At 38.5% G+C, this 18,491-nt stretch overlaps 1 protein-coding gene across 1 annotated transcript in view; it reads left to right on the top strand.

Annotated features, from left to right (window-relative positions):
- The window catches only part of LOC107718490 (pro-neuregulin-2, membrane-bound isoform-like), an 84,562-nt gene that overhangs the window by 31,246 nt on the left and 34,825 nt on the right, over positions 1-18,491 (top strand). Inside the window, exons 2-3 of the mRNA XM_016525583.1 lie at positions 5,348-5,510; positions 7,885-8,003. Coding sequence (XP_016381069.1) covers positions 5,348-5,510; positions 7,885-8,003 — 282 coding nt within the window. The remainder of the gene's footprint in view (positions 1-5,347; positions 5,511-7,884; positions 8,004-18,491) is intronic.

Genomic DNA, 18,491 nt, shown 5'->3' with positions numbered 1-18,491 from the left:
AAAACAATTGTGCTGCTTCATATATTTGTGGAAACCATGATACATTTTTGATTAATAAGAAGTTCAAAAGAACAGCATTTATTTGAAATAGAAATCTTTTGTAACATTAGTATTAGTCAAGTAAAAAGGCATCAAATATTGATTTGAACGCAAATTATTGTATCAGTTTACTTGTTTACTTGCCATATGGAGACAGAGTAGGATGAGCCGACAATTATACAGTGTTGTCCTGGACAGCAGTCAATTTTCAGAAATATTTGACCTCTGACTGTGTTTGACCAATCAGAATCAAGTTTTTTGAGAGCGATGTCAAGAGCATGGAGTTATAAAGGGATGAATGTGATAAGAAACATTTGCATTCAAATTGAGATATCTGAGCTTTGATTGGTGTCTTTTGACAAATTTGAGCTAAATATGAGACATTGTTGAGATTTGTTCCATAACTAGCATCTGTTTTCTGGAGAAAAACCTAAGAAGCAAGAGTCTCATTGTCATCTTGGAGAAACAATAGATAGAACTTTATTCTTTTTCATGGATGCGTGTTGTTTTCTTCTCTTATGGACAGGTCAAATGTTGATGTAGACATCAAAATACTTCTTTCTCCAGATCATGGACAGAGCAGTTTGTCTTATCGCATTGCATTTCATATTGCAACATCAGATTTGGTTCATCTAATCAAATTTCAGTGTTTTATACTTCTCTTCTTTTTTTTGTTGCCACATCTGGCAATTGTGGGACATTTCGTCCATAAATATTTCTCCAACCAGAAACTGTATTTTGCTTTATTTCTTTAAAAGTTTATTTATTTTTGTCCCTATGACAAAGGATTTATTTATCTGTAACTGTTGGCTTTCTATCGAGCATCCCTGCAGATAGTGCTGTGTTTTATATCACATTTTGTTTCATACGGCAACATCAGATTTGTTTTCAGATTCAGATTTCCTCTCCACCGCTGGACAAGTTTAACAGTTACTGCTTCGCCTCCATGGGTTTGTTTTTAATAAAAATCTGAAATGTCTTTTCTGGTTTCATTCCAGCTGAGGGCCGTCTGGAAGAGAGATGCGTTTACGTGACGGTTACCAGCAATAGCTTAGAATGAGTCGGTTAGTTGTCCGTTCTTGTGTGTGTGAAGCTCATGACAAATGCTCTTGCATGCAGGTGTTAATGAGAGTTAATGTTTCTCTGTGCCGTGTTGTATGAGCGTCTGGGCTTCATTCAGCTTATTTTCACAGTTTTCTGCTTTATAATGTGTGTGTGTGTGTGACAGGATGTGTGTGTGCTCTGCTGGACAGCTGTACATTTGAACCTTGAAGGAGAAAGAGAGGGGTGGTTGGTGATAAAACTCCATCAGAAAAGGCTGATTTGAGCAAAAGCATTCATGCACAACTGCAACCTTGTGCAGCTTTACACACACACACACACACACACACACACACACACACACACTTCTGTCTTGGGTGATGTCAGAGACTCTTACATTAACCTTGTGCCAGCCGTTTTCTACCACTATTACCAATGTTTGATTTTCAACTAAAGGAAAAGTTGAGATGCATGACAACAAGTATGTTATCAAATATTCCAGACTGGTAGTTGAAAATATTGATATACAGTATTGACTGATTGACTGCTAACAGTCTTTTCTTTAGTAGGGTGTTGGAATCTCTCTGATTCACTTAATCTTGATGGGTATCAAATTAAAAAAATGCATTGCAATTTAAATATATAACTGTTCAAAAGTTTTAGGTCAATATTTTTTTTAAAGACATTAATGCTTTTTAAGGATTCGTTAAATTGATTAAAAGTGACAGTAAAATATTTTACATTGTTATAAATGATTTCTATTTGAAATAAATGTTTTTCTTTTTAACTCTATATTAATCAAACAATCCTGAAAAAACGTTCAACATTGATAATAATAGAAATGTTTCTTGAAAGCAAATCATCATAGAATGATTTCTGAAGGATCGTGTGATACTGAAGACTGGAAAATTCAGCATTGCATCACAGAAATAAATTACATTTTAAAATATATTAACAGAAAACTGTTCTTTTAAATAATAATATTATTTCAGAATATTACTGTATTTTTGATCAAATAAATGCAGCCTTGGTGAGCATAAGAGACTTCTTTCATTAGAAAAACTTACCAACCCTATAATTTTTAACAGTAATGTACATGTTGCAGTTTTATAAATGTTAACTGTGCATGATGTTTTCAGATTAACATCTGGATCCCCCAATCTTGATTATTTGTTCACATGCTTAATAAGAAGTTAAACTAGTTTTGAAAGGGAGAGACAGCTCTTTCCCCTTACTATTTGTAGAAACCGGTCTGATCTTGTATTATAGACCGACAGTCAGTTTCATCTCATAGGCCTTGTTTCTGTGGAAGAAGGAAGACAGAGAGGAAACAGGGACGGAAATACTATTTCTAATAAAAGACTTCCAGGACTATCAAAGCAAGTGGAAGGAGCGTTGGGCAGAGAGAAGAAAAGACATCTTTCAAGTGAGCTGTCACTATTATCGGTGTGTGCGTTTGTGCCTGTGTGTTTATACTTGGATTTACTGATCAAGCAGAAATCAACTCGATGGGGAACATGAAACGCCTCTTATTCTTTCGTCCTTTGGACACCTGTCCCCAATACTTCAACTTTGTGTCGCTGATAGTTTAGTGATTTATACAAAAGAAACTCAATGTAACTGTAGTAGATGGGGTTTAATGGATAGTGCACATGCTCTGACAAGTTTGAGTCTGGTTGGGGTTTATTTTTTCTGTCCTTTCAATAAAAAGTGGCAAATGCCCCCCTCCCAAAAAAGATAGATAACCAGACCCTTTCTGCAGATTTTCTTCAAAGTTAACATAAAATCAAGGATTTTTTCTATGTAATGTGATGGAAACAGGGTATTCAGGGAAAAAAAAATGTAGGGACTTGATTTTATCCATATGGACTCAACCGTGAAAAATGTCTTTGTATGGCAGGAGGTTGAAAAATAAGTGGACTTGATGATGTCATCCAAAAACAAACATAGTTTCAGAGGCAGAGCAAGTTTTAATTTTGATGAAAGATTTCAAGGACACCTTTTATTTGAAATAATGTGCATCGATTAAAAGCAGCATGTGTTATATATTGTTTAAATTAAAGCATTTCTTGCAATGTAAAGTACTTATTGTGGCATATTGGGATACTCAAACAAAATGTTATTTATTATTTTGTATTATTTATTTAATTTTTAGTGATTTTAGTACTTAAACATTTATTTCAGTTAGTTGACAAGGCACCATTTCTAATTTTAGTTTTCTAAGATAATTTAGCAAAGTTTTTCATCTAATATATATTTAAACTTTACTTCAATTACAGAAAATGTTTTTTAATAGTTTTCTTTAACAATAACAACACTGCAACAGAGTCCCAGTGGTTACGTTTTTTCTGGAAAATCAATCTATTAAAGTTGTCTCTCCATGTTAAGATGTTTTACAGTAATATTGAAAAAATGACCCACATCCCTAGAATGTATATGTCTTTCTGTATTATCATATTCCCAACAGTGGATTCACTCTCTGGTCAAATGAAGTGATCTGAAGTGGTGGTAGATTCATGGTAAAGTGTCGCCTGAGTTGCCGAGGCAGCACATTGGCTGGTATTGATGAGTGAAGCTGATTGGATGGGCTCAGAATGAGGTTTTTCACTGAGCGGTTTGTGAGTGGCAGTTCTGGGGTTTCTGTTAACTGAGCATTCAGCTGCGAGTCTCTCTTGGACATGTAAAGGTTTCCTTTTGTGTTCCTGAGTCCACGTGAGCAGAATTACAACGTGCAAGCATGTGATAAGAAGTGAAAGTGTGTGTGTGTGCGTGTGTGTGTGTGTGTGTGTGCGCGCTTCTGTACGTGTGCATTAATTGTATGAGGACTGTATGTGTGTTTTAGTCAAGCGGTGTAAATAGTGTATAAAATATTTGGAGAGAGAGAGAGAGAGAGAGAGTGTGTGTGTGTGTGTGTGTGTGTGTCAGAAGCATCTGGAGACGAGAAGGTGTGATTTCACTGGATGTGACAGAATGAAGTATTGCTCTGAAGAGAGAGAAGAAGGAGAAAACCACAGATGGAGCCACACTCAGTTAAACAGTGAACAAACGGCAATAACATGTTGTGTTCAGTCCAAGTCTGTACCTGAAGTTCTTTGTTTCATGAGGATTTCGCTTACAGAAATTTTATTATTTGATTTTTGGAATTTCACCTCAAAATCAGAGGAAGGAAATATTAAAACATATTTTGCATAAAGAAATAAAGACAGTTTTCAACAAAAACAAATTTTAGGACAATTAAGATTTTTTTTTTCATTTTGTGCATCCAAGTATAGATGTGTGTGTGTGTGTGTGTGTGTGTGTGTGTGTGTGTTTAGTAGTGAGAGTGTTGAGAATCACTTTTGAGAACAATAAGAATTTCAAAAAAGTAAAACATTCAAGTGCATTACAGTAATGGAAATTTGAGAGGAAAATGTAAAAGGTTAAAAAATAGGCTTTATGTTTGTTATTTCTAATATATTTTTCATATTTTTTCTTTGCATTTTGGTGTCCTTTTTGTTTCTCAGGGTCTGCACATGAAGCTTGAGGTGTAAAATAACACAACCTCTCTGTAGCAGCATTATTATTGTGTGTGTGTGTGTGTGTGTGTGTGTGTGTGTGTGTGAACTGCACTAAATGTACTGTATTTTTATTACTGCTCATAGTTCACAATATTGGGCTTGTTTCTCATTGCTAGATGGATTACTTTACTGAGGTAAACTTCAGGAAGATGAGCCCCATTAATCTCTCACATGCTCTTTCCTTTCTCACTGCTTTCCTCTTTCCCACTCTACTATTTGTTTCTTTTCATCCTCTCGTCTGCGTCTGTCTCTCAACATGTTTCCTTGCATTTTCAGCCGTCATGCCTTCTTCTGTCTCCCCTTTTCTGACTAAATCCATCCCTCCCTCCATCTGTCCCTCTTCTTTTCTTTTTCCAATAATCTCTCTTTATATCTCAGTCAATCTCACCTCCACCCCAAGGAATCTGTATTGCTCATAATTTGCTCCAGTTATGTTTCATTTTTTTGTCTCAGATAAATTCCTTAGGATAAATAAAAAGAAAAACAAATAGGGTGATTGTTGACATGCAGAGTGTACAAAATGTAAAATGAATGGGGATATAACAAACACGCCAAAATAACAAGCAAATATGTTTTATATGTTATATATTCTGTTGTTTTTATTTAAATCAGTGCAAATCAAAGCGAAAGCATTGCTCATTGCTGTCTATGAGAAACAACTGAGGTATTAAAGAGAGAAAAATCTCTTTGTCTGGTTTCTCCATATGTAGCATCAGCTCCGAAGGTGAAGCCCATGGATTCTCAGTGGCTCCTGGAAGGTAAAAAGTTGACACTCAAGTGTGAAGCTGTGGGCAACCCGAGCCCATCCTTCAACTGGTACAAAGATGGCAGCCAGCTCCGCAAGAGGAAAGACATCAAAATCAAATCCAGCAAGTAAGACTCATCAAACACACACACACACACACACAGACAGATGCACAAGCAAACACACTACTCATACCCTGGCAGAATTATTCTTGGCATCAGAGGTATTAAAAATACATCTCCCATCAACTCGAGCAGAAGATTGTCCCAGTTTGTAAATAGACTCAGAGACTTTCAGAGGGGAGGGAGATGCCGACGTCTTGTTAAAGGAGTAGTTCACACAAAATGAAAACTCTTTCATCATTTACTTGCTCTCATGTTGTTCCAAACTCATGTGATTTTTTTCTTTATGAAATTATGAAGAAAGTTCACGCTGGTCCAGATGTCTTGTGCACTAAATTCTAAATCTTCGGAAGACGTATGATAGATTTGTGTGAGAAACAGAAAGAAACGTAAGCTTAAATTTAACCTTCTGTTGTAGTGCTCAAATCTCATTTGCACTTTCTCATATTGTAATATACAAATATCCTTTAATTTAATAGTCAATATCTCATATTCATTAATATTCCATTAAATGGCAAAATGCCTAATTTTAGTTCATGGGAAAGTGCAAAATTAGTGAATGCATAAATTCACATAAATTTGAAAAGTATTCACGTTTTCAAGTTTGTCAGTCAAATTTCTTATGTGTTTGAAAGCAATCTCCCCAAGGCTATATTTATTTGATTTAAAAAATAATAATAATAAATAAAAACAGTAATTTTCTAAAATAATATTATAATAAAAATTCTATTTTAATATATTTTAAAATGTAATTCATTCCTGTGACGCAAAGCTGAATTTTCAGCATCATCACTCCAGTCTGCAGTGTCACATGATCCTTCAGAAATCATTCTAATATGCGGATTAGGTGTTTAAGAAATATTTCTTATTGTTATTAATAAAACATATGACTAAGTTTATATACGCTTGGGGTCTAGATGAACTCGTCTTCAGTGAGAATTGCATAATCATGCAAATGTCTTAATATACGGGAAAGCTGCATTTCATAAAATGAGTTAAAGGATCGAATAAAAAGTTGCTGAGCTCTGCATGTTGTAGCAACATTGCATCAATGTCATTTAGCCGTTCCTAACACAAATCAATAGTGCACATGTAGCTGTATATTCCGTCCGTATGTCACCGTCAGTCCATATGTAGCTGTTCAGTATGCCGGGAAGGAAGCATACGGAAGAATTCAGGGCATTCCGTAACTCATCGGTCCTCTTCTGTTCTCCGAGAAAAAGTGCTGAGGTGCACAGAAAGCAGATCGCTCTAACAGGATTGCCTGTTCACTGGCCCCTTGTGTAATTTTGCAAATGTGTGTGTGCTGAAACTGCAGATCCACAGTCACAGAGACACGCACTCGCATCCGTACACACACTTATGCCGATGCCGATGAACTGTGAGTGAAAGAGCTCACAGCGTGGACAGGGATGGTTTAATAATGATGGAGGTAAAGTAAGGACAGAGGATGATACGCGTAGCTGGCATTTTCTCTGCGTCCTGCTGCATAGTGAGAGCTTTGCTCCTCTAATGAGCTGTCCACTTCCTGACCTGAGGAGAAGGGCTGAGAGACAATGCGAGTATCACATTGACACCACTAGAGACCCCACGCACCATGTGATGAAGCCAAGTAGGACATGGTCCTGGAACAACATTCCTATAAAAAAATCAGGCCTAACCCTAAATCCTAGCCCGAAGTCGGATGTGGGATATTCCTACTCGGTATCTCTGATTCCAACCACACAGACTTAATTGCTTGTGATGTTCCTCTTTTGTAAGTTGATTTGGATGACATTTGCTAAATTAATAAATACAAATAATAAGTACACTACTGTTCAGACATTTGAGGTTTGTAAGATTTTTAAATGTTTCTTATGCCCACCAAGGCTGCATTTATTTAATACAAATACAGTAAAAACCATAATATTGTGAAATATTATTGCGATTTAAAGTAACTATAAAAATATATATTTTAAAATGTAATTTATTGCCTCATCTTGGCAAAACTGTTGGGATTTCCGCATCAGTTTCCAAAGTACAAGTGCCATTCCATTCCATAAAGTGTTGGAAATTCTGACCTTTGAGTTGGAACGCAGCATATGATCCTACAATCTGATTGGTTGATAGCAATGTTGTTCTAGGCCCAACAACATGGTGATCCAGGATCATGTCCTTCTGGGACAAATAGCAACTACACATACACAAACTCATTTGTGGAGATCTCAGTCTACATTTCTACTAATGTACATACTACAATTTATTAATGTAATACTACATTTCTACATTTCTCTCCCACGCCATCTGACTTTTTTTGTCTCTCTTTAAATTTCTGTCCTCATATACCCTGATGTTTTTCTCCATTGTTCTCTTTCTTTGTGTCTCGGCCGCTTTTGTGCAGGAAAAATTCAAAGCTACACATCAGCAGACTGAGACTGGAGGATTCTGGGAACTACACCTGTGTGGTGGAAAACTCGCTGGGCAGAGAGAACGCCACCAGCTACGTCAGCATCCAAAGCAGTAAGAGCTCCATTATTTCCCACACTGCAAACGGCGAGAGTCACAGGAGACCCGGGCTCCTTCTCATAATGGGGCAGAATTTTCTTTGTGTACTTTGTTTACAGCAGATGTACTTTGTGAGATGTCTGGACAGTGAGAGCACACTGGACCTGTCTAGGTTGCTAGGGTGTTGCTAGTTGGTTTCCAGCTTAGTTGCCCAAGTCAAAAGAGTCCACCTCTCTATAATATGGTTTGAACCCATCCTACAATGTACAGTAAGCCTATAGGATTGTTTTTCCTGTTTTATCATCCATTAGGCTGTAAAATTGTAATCGCACATAGCCACAAGATTTGAGGCAGCTTTCATGTCTGTTTTGTGAGTTTGGGTGTTACTGTGGAGAACGCACCTCTCTCATCTGCTGTTTTACTCACCGATCTCCCCACCTGCTTCAGTCTCTGGAGTATATCACATCAGCCGGAGGCGTTTGATGTGCCATTACTGTGTGTGTGTGTGTGTGTGTGTGTGTGTGTATAACTAATGTGAGCTCCATCCAGCCCATCTTAAGGGCAGTAATGGTTGAGTGGTTTGAGATATAGGGTCTTTCTCTCTCTCTCAACTTTGTCCTCTAGCTCTCCACCAAACCCCTCCATTATCTGATGTGTCAGCAGTGTCTCGTGGACACAAAGAATGAACGAATGACTTAGAGAATGAATATGATAAAAGAATGAATGAAAGAATGAGTAAAGGAATCGATAGAATAAATTAGGGATTATATGTGTGTGTGTGTGTGTGTGTGTGTGTATACACACATATATAAAAAACAATATATTTTTGTACAAATTGTACAGCCCTACAAACAAACACAGCAACCCCGGAGCTTACAAAAACACTTTTAAACCTTAAATTTTAAAGGGGTCATATGATGCGATTTCAAGTTTTCCTTTCTCTTTGGAGTGTTACAAGCTCTTGGTGCATAAAGAAGATCTGTAAAGTTGCAAAGACTAAAGTCTCAAAGGCCAATCACAATGCACTGGGTCAGTTGGCCAATCAGAGCAGACTGCGCTTGTCAAAGGAGGGGACGTGTTTGAGAGAGGCGGGGCATAGAGGACCTACAATAATGTACAGTATTTGAAAAATAATGTGTTTTTTGAACATTAAAGCATGTCAACATATTCTGTTACACCAAATACACAAAATAATGATCTTAAAATAGCATCATATGACCCCTTTAATTTTTTTGAGCAATTACATTTTCCCTCAAAATTGTGCAGCCAGTGAATTCTGAATGGAAAATGTATGTAAATGAGGATTTAGTGGATAATGAATGAACAAATCAATGAAAGATTTAAGTTCTTTATTGTGATTGTACAACAAGGTAAAACAATATTATTTAAACGAATGCCTGAATGAATGAGTGAGTGAGTGAATAAATGTATAAATTAGTTAAATGAGTGATCAGATTCAGGCTCTTTATTGTTACAGTGAGACGAGTTGAATAAATGAATGAAACAAACCAATGAACAAATGAGTGAACAGAAAAGTAAATGAATGGATCAATTTAGGGTTTTCCAAACTGGGGTTTGAGAGTTAATGAAAAGCTAAAAGATGAATTAAATCGTAAAAAATATTAAATTAAAATAAATATTTTATAATAAAAAACAATCAAAAGAAAACTTGCTAAAACAAGATTAAATATTAATAAATTACCTTCACGTCATGAAAAAAAAATTAGGTCAAAGGGGTTCAGCTGACAAAAAAGTTTGGGAACCCATAGATTAATTTGAATGAGTGCAAACTCTTGTATTTTATAAATTATTGGTCAGGTGAATGAATGAAATTTATATTTTGACCTCACTATTGGCTTACTAGTCATATGGAGCTTAGTGTCCTGGAGATGTTGTCCGATAGGAGTTCCGCTCCGACTCTTCTGGGGTGCAGGCCATCAGCGCGAAAAAGCCTAGGATGCTCCCAGAAAAGATTCCAATTACTAACAAAGAGCAGTTTCTGTTCTTTACACCACGACAATAACCATTCATTCAAAGCAAAAAGTCTACTGAACCTTTCATGTCCTCGTCGATACGTGGAAAGCGGTCCTGACACGATGATCGTCGTCGCGGGCGATGTGCTCCATGAATTATGGAGGGCAATTTCTGCCACAGAACAAAAAATAAATAAATAAATGAAAATGGTATTTGCAACTTTTTATCTCACAGTTCAGACTTTTTTTCTCACAATTCTGCAAAAAAAGTCAGAATTGCAAGATATAAACTATCTTATATATAAAATATATAAAGTCAGAATTCTGACTTTCTTCTTGCAATTCTTAATATTTTCTTGAAATTCTTAGTTTACATCTTACAAATTTTACACTTTTTTCTGGAAAAAAAATAAATGTTTATAAATAGTTTATATCTCATAATTCTGACTTTTCTTAGTTTATTTCTTGCAATTCTGAGGTTGTATCCTGCAATTCTTAAAGCTGCAGTGCGTCAGTTTTGCCTCTTTGTCGCCATCTCTGTTTGAAACTTGCAATTGTTGTTATGAATCTAATGTTTTGAGATGTGTGTGGGCTGTCAGTCAACGCACCAGTGTGGATATTCACTGTACTTAATTATAATAGATATCAAAATGATAGATAATACATTTTGGAAGTATGCCCAAAATACGAAATGTCATCTGAACAAGTAACATGTCTGCCAGTTTTGTTCTGACCAACTGAAAAAAAAAAAGTTTTACAATAAATGGTCATTGTTTGACCAGTGGTGATTAATATCGTCTGTGCTAATATCGTAAGTGTTGTTTTAACGATGTGCGATCTGACATTGAGTATATCACAAAAACACACCCAGAGAGTGCACGCTTACACTGTAATTTAGTCTATTAAAATGCATTTAGACTGCCCATAAGATTCAAGATAAGAGGCAAAATGCCTCTATAATCGTCTTTTTATTTATATAATTTAATATAGTTAATTTAATATAGATCACACTGAGTGCCATTGCAAATGCAATATTGATTTTATACAAGCTTAATAAAGTTAGTATTACGTTACTTACATTTTAGATGCCTGTTTTTGCTGTATTTCGCCAATAGGGTGTTTTCATTACATGTCATCAATCCGGAAGTCAACCATATTGGTGGCACTGAATGTAAACAATGCCACTGAACCAAACAGAACTCATGTATAGGCTTGGTGAAAAAAATGAAGTAGTTCACTATGTCGGGATAAGAAATAGAAGGAACAATTGTCAGGTCATCAGTCCATGACAAAAGTGCCAGCTCGTACGGATCTTTACCACCTATTAAATTTAGTTTGTCAAAATATCACACCCTTTCCTGCTTACCAAGTCCTTCTCTATATGATTTAGCAGCTTCCACATGTTTTTTCCCATGATTTAGACATCATAAATCATAGTAAAACAGCGTTTTCATTAGTGCATTAGCCATACAATCCATGCTGTTGTTTACATCCGAGTATCTCCAATATGGCCGCACATCCGGGTAACTGTCCAAACCGTGACGTAAGTGCAAACGCTCTATGAAAATAGTTCTAAACAGCACTGTTTTGCATCGCTGAGCAACACACAGGACGGTGTTTACTTATTGAATGAATCAGTTTTTTGAATGAATAATTCAGTGACTCACTAATTAAAACAGTCAAATGTTTTTAATTCCTGAATGAATCAACCTTTTGATTGAATCAGTTTAATCTCAATGCTTCGCTCATTAACAGTGACTTGCTGCCACCTACTAGTGGCTTTAATTTCACATTTCAAGTATCTTTTCATATTTGAAATCTTTTCAATTATAAATATTCAAGGTTTTATGTTTAAAACAAAACATTATTTATGCATTTGTAACTGCTGGTTTAATGCATGTCCCCTCTGAGCTGTATTAAACAGTCTGTAATTAATCTAAATGCGACTTCAGGTGCAGATTCCAAAAATGCTTTCTTATGTTGGAAGGAAAGAGTCTTCGTACCAGATGAAGTGGCTCTTATGCTAACCCAAAGATACAAAATGGAAGAAAGAGTTAAAACTGAACACTATCTGGCTGCTCAAACTGTGTATAGAACAATTTTTAATATTAATTTGCTCCTTTTCTATTTTGATTTTACTTGTACTTTTAATTTCAATAAGTTTAAAGGGGTTATACGATGTTGCTAAAAATAACATTATTTGGTGTATTTGGTGTAATGCAATTTGTTTACGCAGTTTAAGGTTCAAAAAACAAATTATTTTCCACATACTGTACATTATTGTTGCTCCTCTATGCCCCGCCTTTCTGAAACGCGGCAATTTTTACAAAGCTCATCATTCTGAAAAGCGCGGTGTGCTCTGATTGGCCAGCTATCTAGTGCGTTGTGATTGGCCGAATACCTCGAGCGTGTGACGGAAATGTTACGCCCCTTACCAGGTTCAGGAAAATTTCCTCCGTAAACTGCGCTGCACACACTCGAATATTTGGGTCGTACTGTTCTGGAACAGTGTTGTAAATAAAACTTAACCACTAGTTAAGTTCTAGTTTGAGTTCTAGTTGTGTCCTCTTTTGGAAGACCAAACAAAGTAGTTTGGCTTTCGCAACGAAACACACAGCGTCTTCACGACATGGCGGCGAGAATAAAAGTTATGCCTTCTTTCTTTGCGTATACATTTGGGCGGTGTTATGCAAATCTTCCCACACAGTGACATAGATATGTGGGGGCGTGTTTGAACGAAACGTTTTAGGAAGGCGTGGATGAGCGTTCACTTTTATAAAGAATATCTCTTTGGATTTGAGACTTTAATCTTCGGTTATGTACTTGCTCAATAACTGATTTTGGATAATGTTTAACCAAAAAAAAGTTACGGAATGCAGCTTTAAATGAAAAAAAAGTCCAATTATGAGATATAGACTCAGAATTCACAAAAAGTTGCAATTACCTCTTAACATTTTTTTAATCCCATGGCAGAAACAAACTTCCGGAAGTCCGGAAGGAAGGAAGGAAAGAAGGAGTCTGCATATTCAGACTTGGACGTGTGTGTTGTGTTTGAAAGTGAAAGTGAAAGTGACGTGACATGTGGCCAAGTATAGTGACCATACTCAGAATTAGTGCTCTGCATTTATCCCATCCAAAGTACACACACATAGCAGTGAACACACACAGACCGTGAACACACACCCGGAGCAGTGGGCAGCCATTTATGCTGCGGCGCCCGGGGAGCAGTTGGGGGTTCGGTGCCTCGCTCAAGGGCACCTCAGTCGTGGTATTGAAGGTGGGAGAGAGCGCTGTACATTCACTCCCCCCACCTACAATCCCTGCCGGTACGAGACTCAAACCCACAACCTTTGGGTTATGACTCCGACTCTCTAACCATTAGGCCACGACTTCCCCATGCCCCAACCTATGTTCTGAGGGGTAACTGGTTTATTTAATAATCTGAGCTCTATTTTGTAGTTAAGTCACTGTGAAAGGTAAAAAGGTCCTTTCAGGATATGTGTGTGAGAGATAAAGAGAAAAGATGTATTTACATGTGCTTCATACTTGTCTAGAGTTTGGGAGTCAATGAGGAAATTTTTTGTGTCTGTGAATGTGTGTGTTTGGTGGATATCTGCAGATAAGTCTCTGTGCCTAATGAAGATAAACTGTATCATTTTGGCAGATTCTGCACTCCAGGAACAGCAAGCATTTCAGTCCATAAGTGCACAGATATAAGCTATATATAATAGCACAGACACCCGAGAGACAAAGAAAGAGAGCGAGAGAGATGCTCTACTGCAGTGGTTCTCAATTCCAGTCCTTGCGTACCACTGCTCGGCATATTTTGCATGCCTCTCTTATTTAACACACCTGATTCAGATCATCAGCTCGTTAGAAGAGAGCTCCATGCATGAACTGTGTTCCGATTGACAGGGTCCCTATACACAGTGTTCCCTACTCCCTGCACATAGGAAATCCATTGAAGATTCATTCACAGATTTGTGCTACACCACGGCCTGCAGTGTCTTCACACACAGACGAAACTTACTAGAGAAGTGTGAAGTGTGACATAATATACCTCTTTAAATAAATTCACGTCTCACACACTTTAATGCCCTTTGAATGGAACATATATGCTCCATTCGAACTGTAATCATGGTGGAATATCCTGTGATGTCCACTTTGCAGGGCACTTACGGTCGAATAGAACAAACAGACACCCGAGAGACAAAGAAAGAGAGCGAGAGAGATGCTCTACTGCAGTGGTTCTCAATTCCAGTCCTTGCGTACCACTGCTCGGCATATTTTGCATGCCTCTCTTATTTAACACACCTGATTCAGATCATCAGCTCGTTAGAAGAGAGCTCCATGCATGAACTGTGTTCCGATTGACAGGGTCCCTATACACAGTGTTCCCTACTCCCTGCACATAGGAAATCCATTGAAGATTCATTCACAGATTTGTGCTACACCACGGCCTGCAGTGTCTTCACACACAGACGAAACTTACTAGAGAAGTGTGAAGTGTGACATAATATACCTCTTTAAATAAATTCACGTCTCACACACTTTAATGCCCTTTGAATGGAACATATATGCTCCATTCGAACTGTAATCATGGTGGAATATCCTGTGATGTCCACTTTGCAGGGCACTTACGGTCGAATAGAACAAACATCTGAAGTGATAAGAGATACATACAAAATGTGCAGAGCGGTGTTACGCGAGGACTGGAATTGAGAACCACTGCTCTAGTGGCCATATGGGGGGTCACCAGGGTAAATCTCTGCAGTATTTGAGAGCATATAGAGTAAAGGTGTGTGCCTGTGTGATTCTTAAAACAGGTCAAGAACTTCGCTGGCATTAGCAGAACGTCCTTGAAGACGGGTGTTTTAGGACAAGTGTGTGTTTACATCTTTGTGTATATGTTTGTGTGTGACGTGAGACCCATCTGGACTCTGGCCGCTGAATTCTTCATCTGCAATGCCAAGAGCCTGTCAGATACAAGAGCCAAGTGTACTTGACGCAAAATACAAATACACACACAGCGGCAACCATTGACACGGTTTGTGCTCTTAAAAGAACAGTGCACCCAAAAATGAAAGTTCTGTCATTATTTACTCACCCTCATGTTGTTTCTTCTGAGGAACACATTTGGAGGTGTGAGGCAGAATGTTCATGCTGCTATAAATGGTCCATATGGGTCATATGCTATATTCCAAGTCTTTTGATTTGTGTGCACAAACTTAAATTGTTGTTCACTAATAATTTTGTCCACTCCATAGACTTAAAAAAAAATTAAATTAAATTAAGTTAAATTAAATTCCGAGTTAAAATGCTTGTTTTGATTATGATCTTAATCATAATCTTATCACAATACAATCACTTCTTCGGTCTCTGAAATAATAGACAGTCTGAGAGCAATATAAACTAACAATATTACAGCCTAACAGTCACTATCCAATCAAATCTCAATAGAAGTGCCGGACAAAATTATTCTGCAGTGAATATTTTATTTAACTCAGAAAAATATATAATGGAAATAAAATGCTGCTACACATATTTGTATGAATGAGTGCATCTCACAAAGGCACATGGACACAGGTCATGTTAAATTGATGATTCTGGATCCAATGTTACTGTTGAGATAAATGAGGAATGAGTCCACCGTCCAGAGCGCAGCTCTGCTGCCTTCAGCTTAATGAGTCTGACGCAAACGCAGACATAAAACACACTCCCTGTCCAGCGTCTGTCAACTTCTGCCTTTGTTCACTGCACAGTATGTACTGTATATTGTCTACTGCTTACAAATAGTTTGTAAAATAGATGCTATACACATGCTATACACAATGTTAAATAGTGCAAAGTGTATGCTACATTGTCACATGACTTCAGTGCACATGTTTAAAGGGGTTATTCACCACTGGCAAGATGGGGTTTTAGGGGTCCACCGGATGATGCGTTTTACAAAAATAATACACATTATTCATTTACTTATACTGTAACAATACAAAGCTGGTTAAAACTTGGTGAACTTACCCTTTAATTCAGTGAGTAGCATCCATTTACCATCTTGGGAATAAAATATGGCTAATTTGCGGGGGTTTTTTTGTTGCAATTTAGTGTAACTATAACAAATAATGAAGTAGTATAACTATACTATAAATAATGAAGAAAAAAAAGCGGTTTAATTTCATTCAAAAACGCTGGAAAGGAAGATCAAGTCGAGTGCAAGTCGAGTCTCCTTTATGATAATTTCCTCATTTTGGAAGTTGCATTGTATTAAAGAATATGCTGAATTAATGAATGTAAATGCAAATGTGTGTTTTCATGCATTCAAAACATTCGTATATGCAAATGCACAGTATACACACTGCATAGCGCTTCCTTTCAGAAATGCCTTTTAGTACAAACATACCATCTTTTTTAACCCCCCTTTTTCTCTCTCTTTCCCGTCAGTGGCTCTCCTTCCTGATAATCTGTCTCCTTCAAATCCCCCATTCCTCTATCCTGCTTCTATTCACTCTTCTCTTCATTAGCCTGTCTCTCCATCCATCCTGCTCCCCTCCACCTCCTCCCACCACATGCATTTTTGCAGCGTGTGCATGTGCGTGTTTCTGCGTGTGATTACTCTTGTGGTGGACATGTCTGTGAATGGAGAGTGCCTATAAGTGGTTCGATGTCATTGATCGGCACCTGGTTGAGTAGAGTGGATCAGATACCCCGTACAGGCCCCCTGTGTGACTTACGGCCTTCCCCGCGACCCCCCTCGCTGGGGCGTGAATCATGTTCTCCTGCCTGTCCACATTCATCCATCGGCTCAGAGCCAAGGCTAATGGAGCTAATATCCTGCCACACCAGGATGGACTACGGGACGGAGGGAAATATGTGCAGTCTTTAAAAGCCTCTCTCTGGATCTATTTAAAGCGGAGAGCAGATGCACTGCCAGTGCAGCACCTGATCAACATTATTGTCTTTCAGTCATGATTGGATAAACTCACCATCTCCCCCCTGTAGCGGAAGACATATGCTGTTATGGTCCACAAACACACACGGTCACACACTGCAGAAAACATTGGACTGTCCAAAAAATCGATTAGAAAACAAAGGTGCATGTTGATGGCTGGATGGCTGGAGGCTGGTGCAGGACTGGGACACGGGGAATAAGGGGACTGGAGCCCTCACTGGGCTAAACTCGGGGACTGGAGCCCTCACTGGGCTAAACTCGGGGACTGGAGCCCTCACTGGGCTAAACGAACAGGAGCCACCGTAACAATTCCACCAGGGCAGTGCAGGCAGCTCGGAAGGCCATGGCGGAGCAGGGAGCTCTCCATGGGCTTAACTCAGGAACTGGAGCCCTCACTGGGCTAAACTCGGGAACAGGAGCCCACACTGGAGCGAGCTCTGGGGCTGGAGCCCGCACTGGAGTGAGCTCTGGGGCTGGAGCCGACTGCCTTCTCCTCCTTCGATTCCCCTTTAGGTTCGGGGTGAAAGGCGTGGTCGGCGGGCTTGAGTGAGCCGCGGCCGGCGGGCTTGACTGAGGATCCGCCGGCAGGCTTGTCTGAGGAACAACCGGTGGGCTTGGCTTCGGAACGGCCGGCGGCCAGAACAGAGAATTGATGGTGGCGTCATCCAATGCCGTCGCCGTGGTGAGCCCGCAGAATTCCCAGGCGTATTCGAAGAAGGAGAGATCTTTGCGGGCTAAGGCGGAGAAACGAGCGGCGATTTCCATGATCGCGGGGGGAAAACAAGGGAAAACAAAAGACTTTTAAAATTAAAACAAAACGGGGAGAAGGAGCACCGCTTACTTTTCTGTCTTGGTCCGGTATTCTGTCACAGTGTGCCTACTGTGAAGGAGCGAGGAGACGAAGGAGAATCATCACAGACTTTATTTAACACAGAGAAAACCACACGTAGGACACGGGGATCGACGTTCAATACCAGACGGGAAACGAGGGGCAGAAAACACTTTAAATACACTGAAACTAATGGGACACACCTGGGAACAATGGAACAGAATGGGGAACACCTGGAACAAATGATAACACAATCAGGACAGGAACAGGAAGACCAAATAAGGAAATAAACATAACATGGAGCATGTGGAGGAAGGAAACACACACAGACACGGAACAGAGTCTGACACCACTGAAATGTACAAATCTCTTTCTCTTGTTGTAACACTTCACTGTGTACATTCAGTCCAATGGCTATTAATGTTTCATTAGTCAGGATCAGTTGCTGATTGTGATTGCTGAATCTGAATTTTTAAGAAATCATTATTATAGATTCTAAATGTGGATTTAAATTTAAACATTATGTGTATTCCCCCAATGCTTAGAATTAATAGATTTAAGCTAAATTTATTTCTAGCCTACAAATATCTCCAATATTACAAACATTGTCCTCAGAATTGACTGAGGTGCAAAGGGGGATTGACCACTGTGTGTCTCTCAAAGGAAACAGTTACAGGCTAGCAACATAGCGGCTCGATTGCACACATGCTGTCACTGCAGAGAAGAGGACATATGCTTGAGACAGATGTAAG

This window comes from Sinocyclocheilus rhinocerous, unplaced genomic scaffold, assembly GCF_001515625.1.
Source record: "Sinocyclocheilus rhinocerous isolate Xijiao unplaced genomic scaffold, SAMN03320098_v1.1 scaffold2378, whole genome shotgun sequence".
NCBI classification, from domain to species: domain Eukaryota; kingdom Metazoa; phylum Chordata; class Actinopteri; order Cypriniformes; family Cyprinidae; genus Sinocyclocheilus; species Sinocyclocheilus rhinocerous.
The sequence above is the reverse complement of the archived record's forward strand: the minus strand, read 5'-3'. Positions and strand labels throughout refer to the sequence as shown.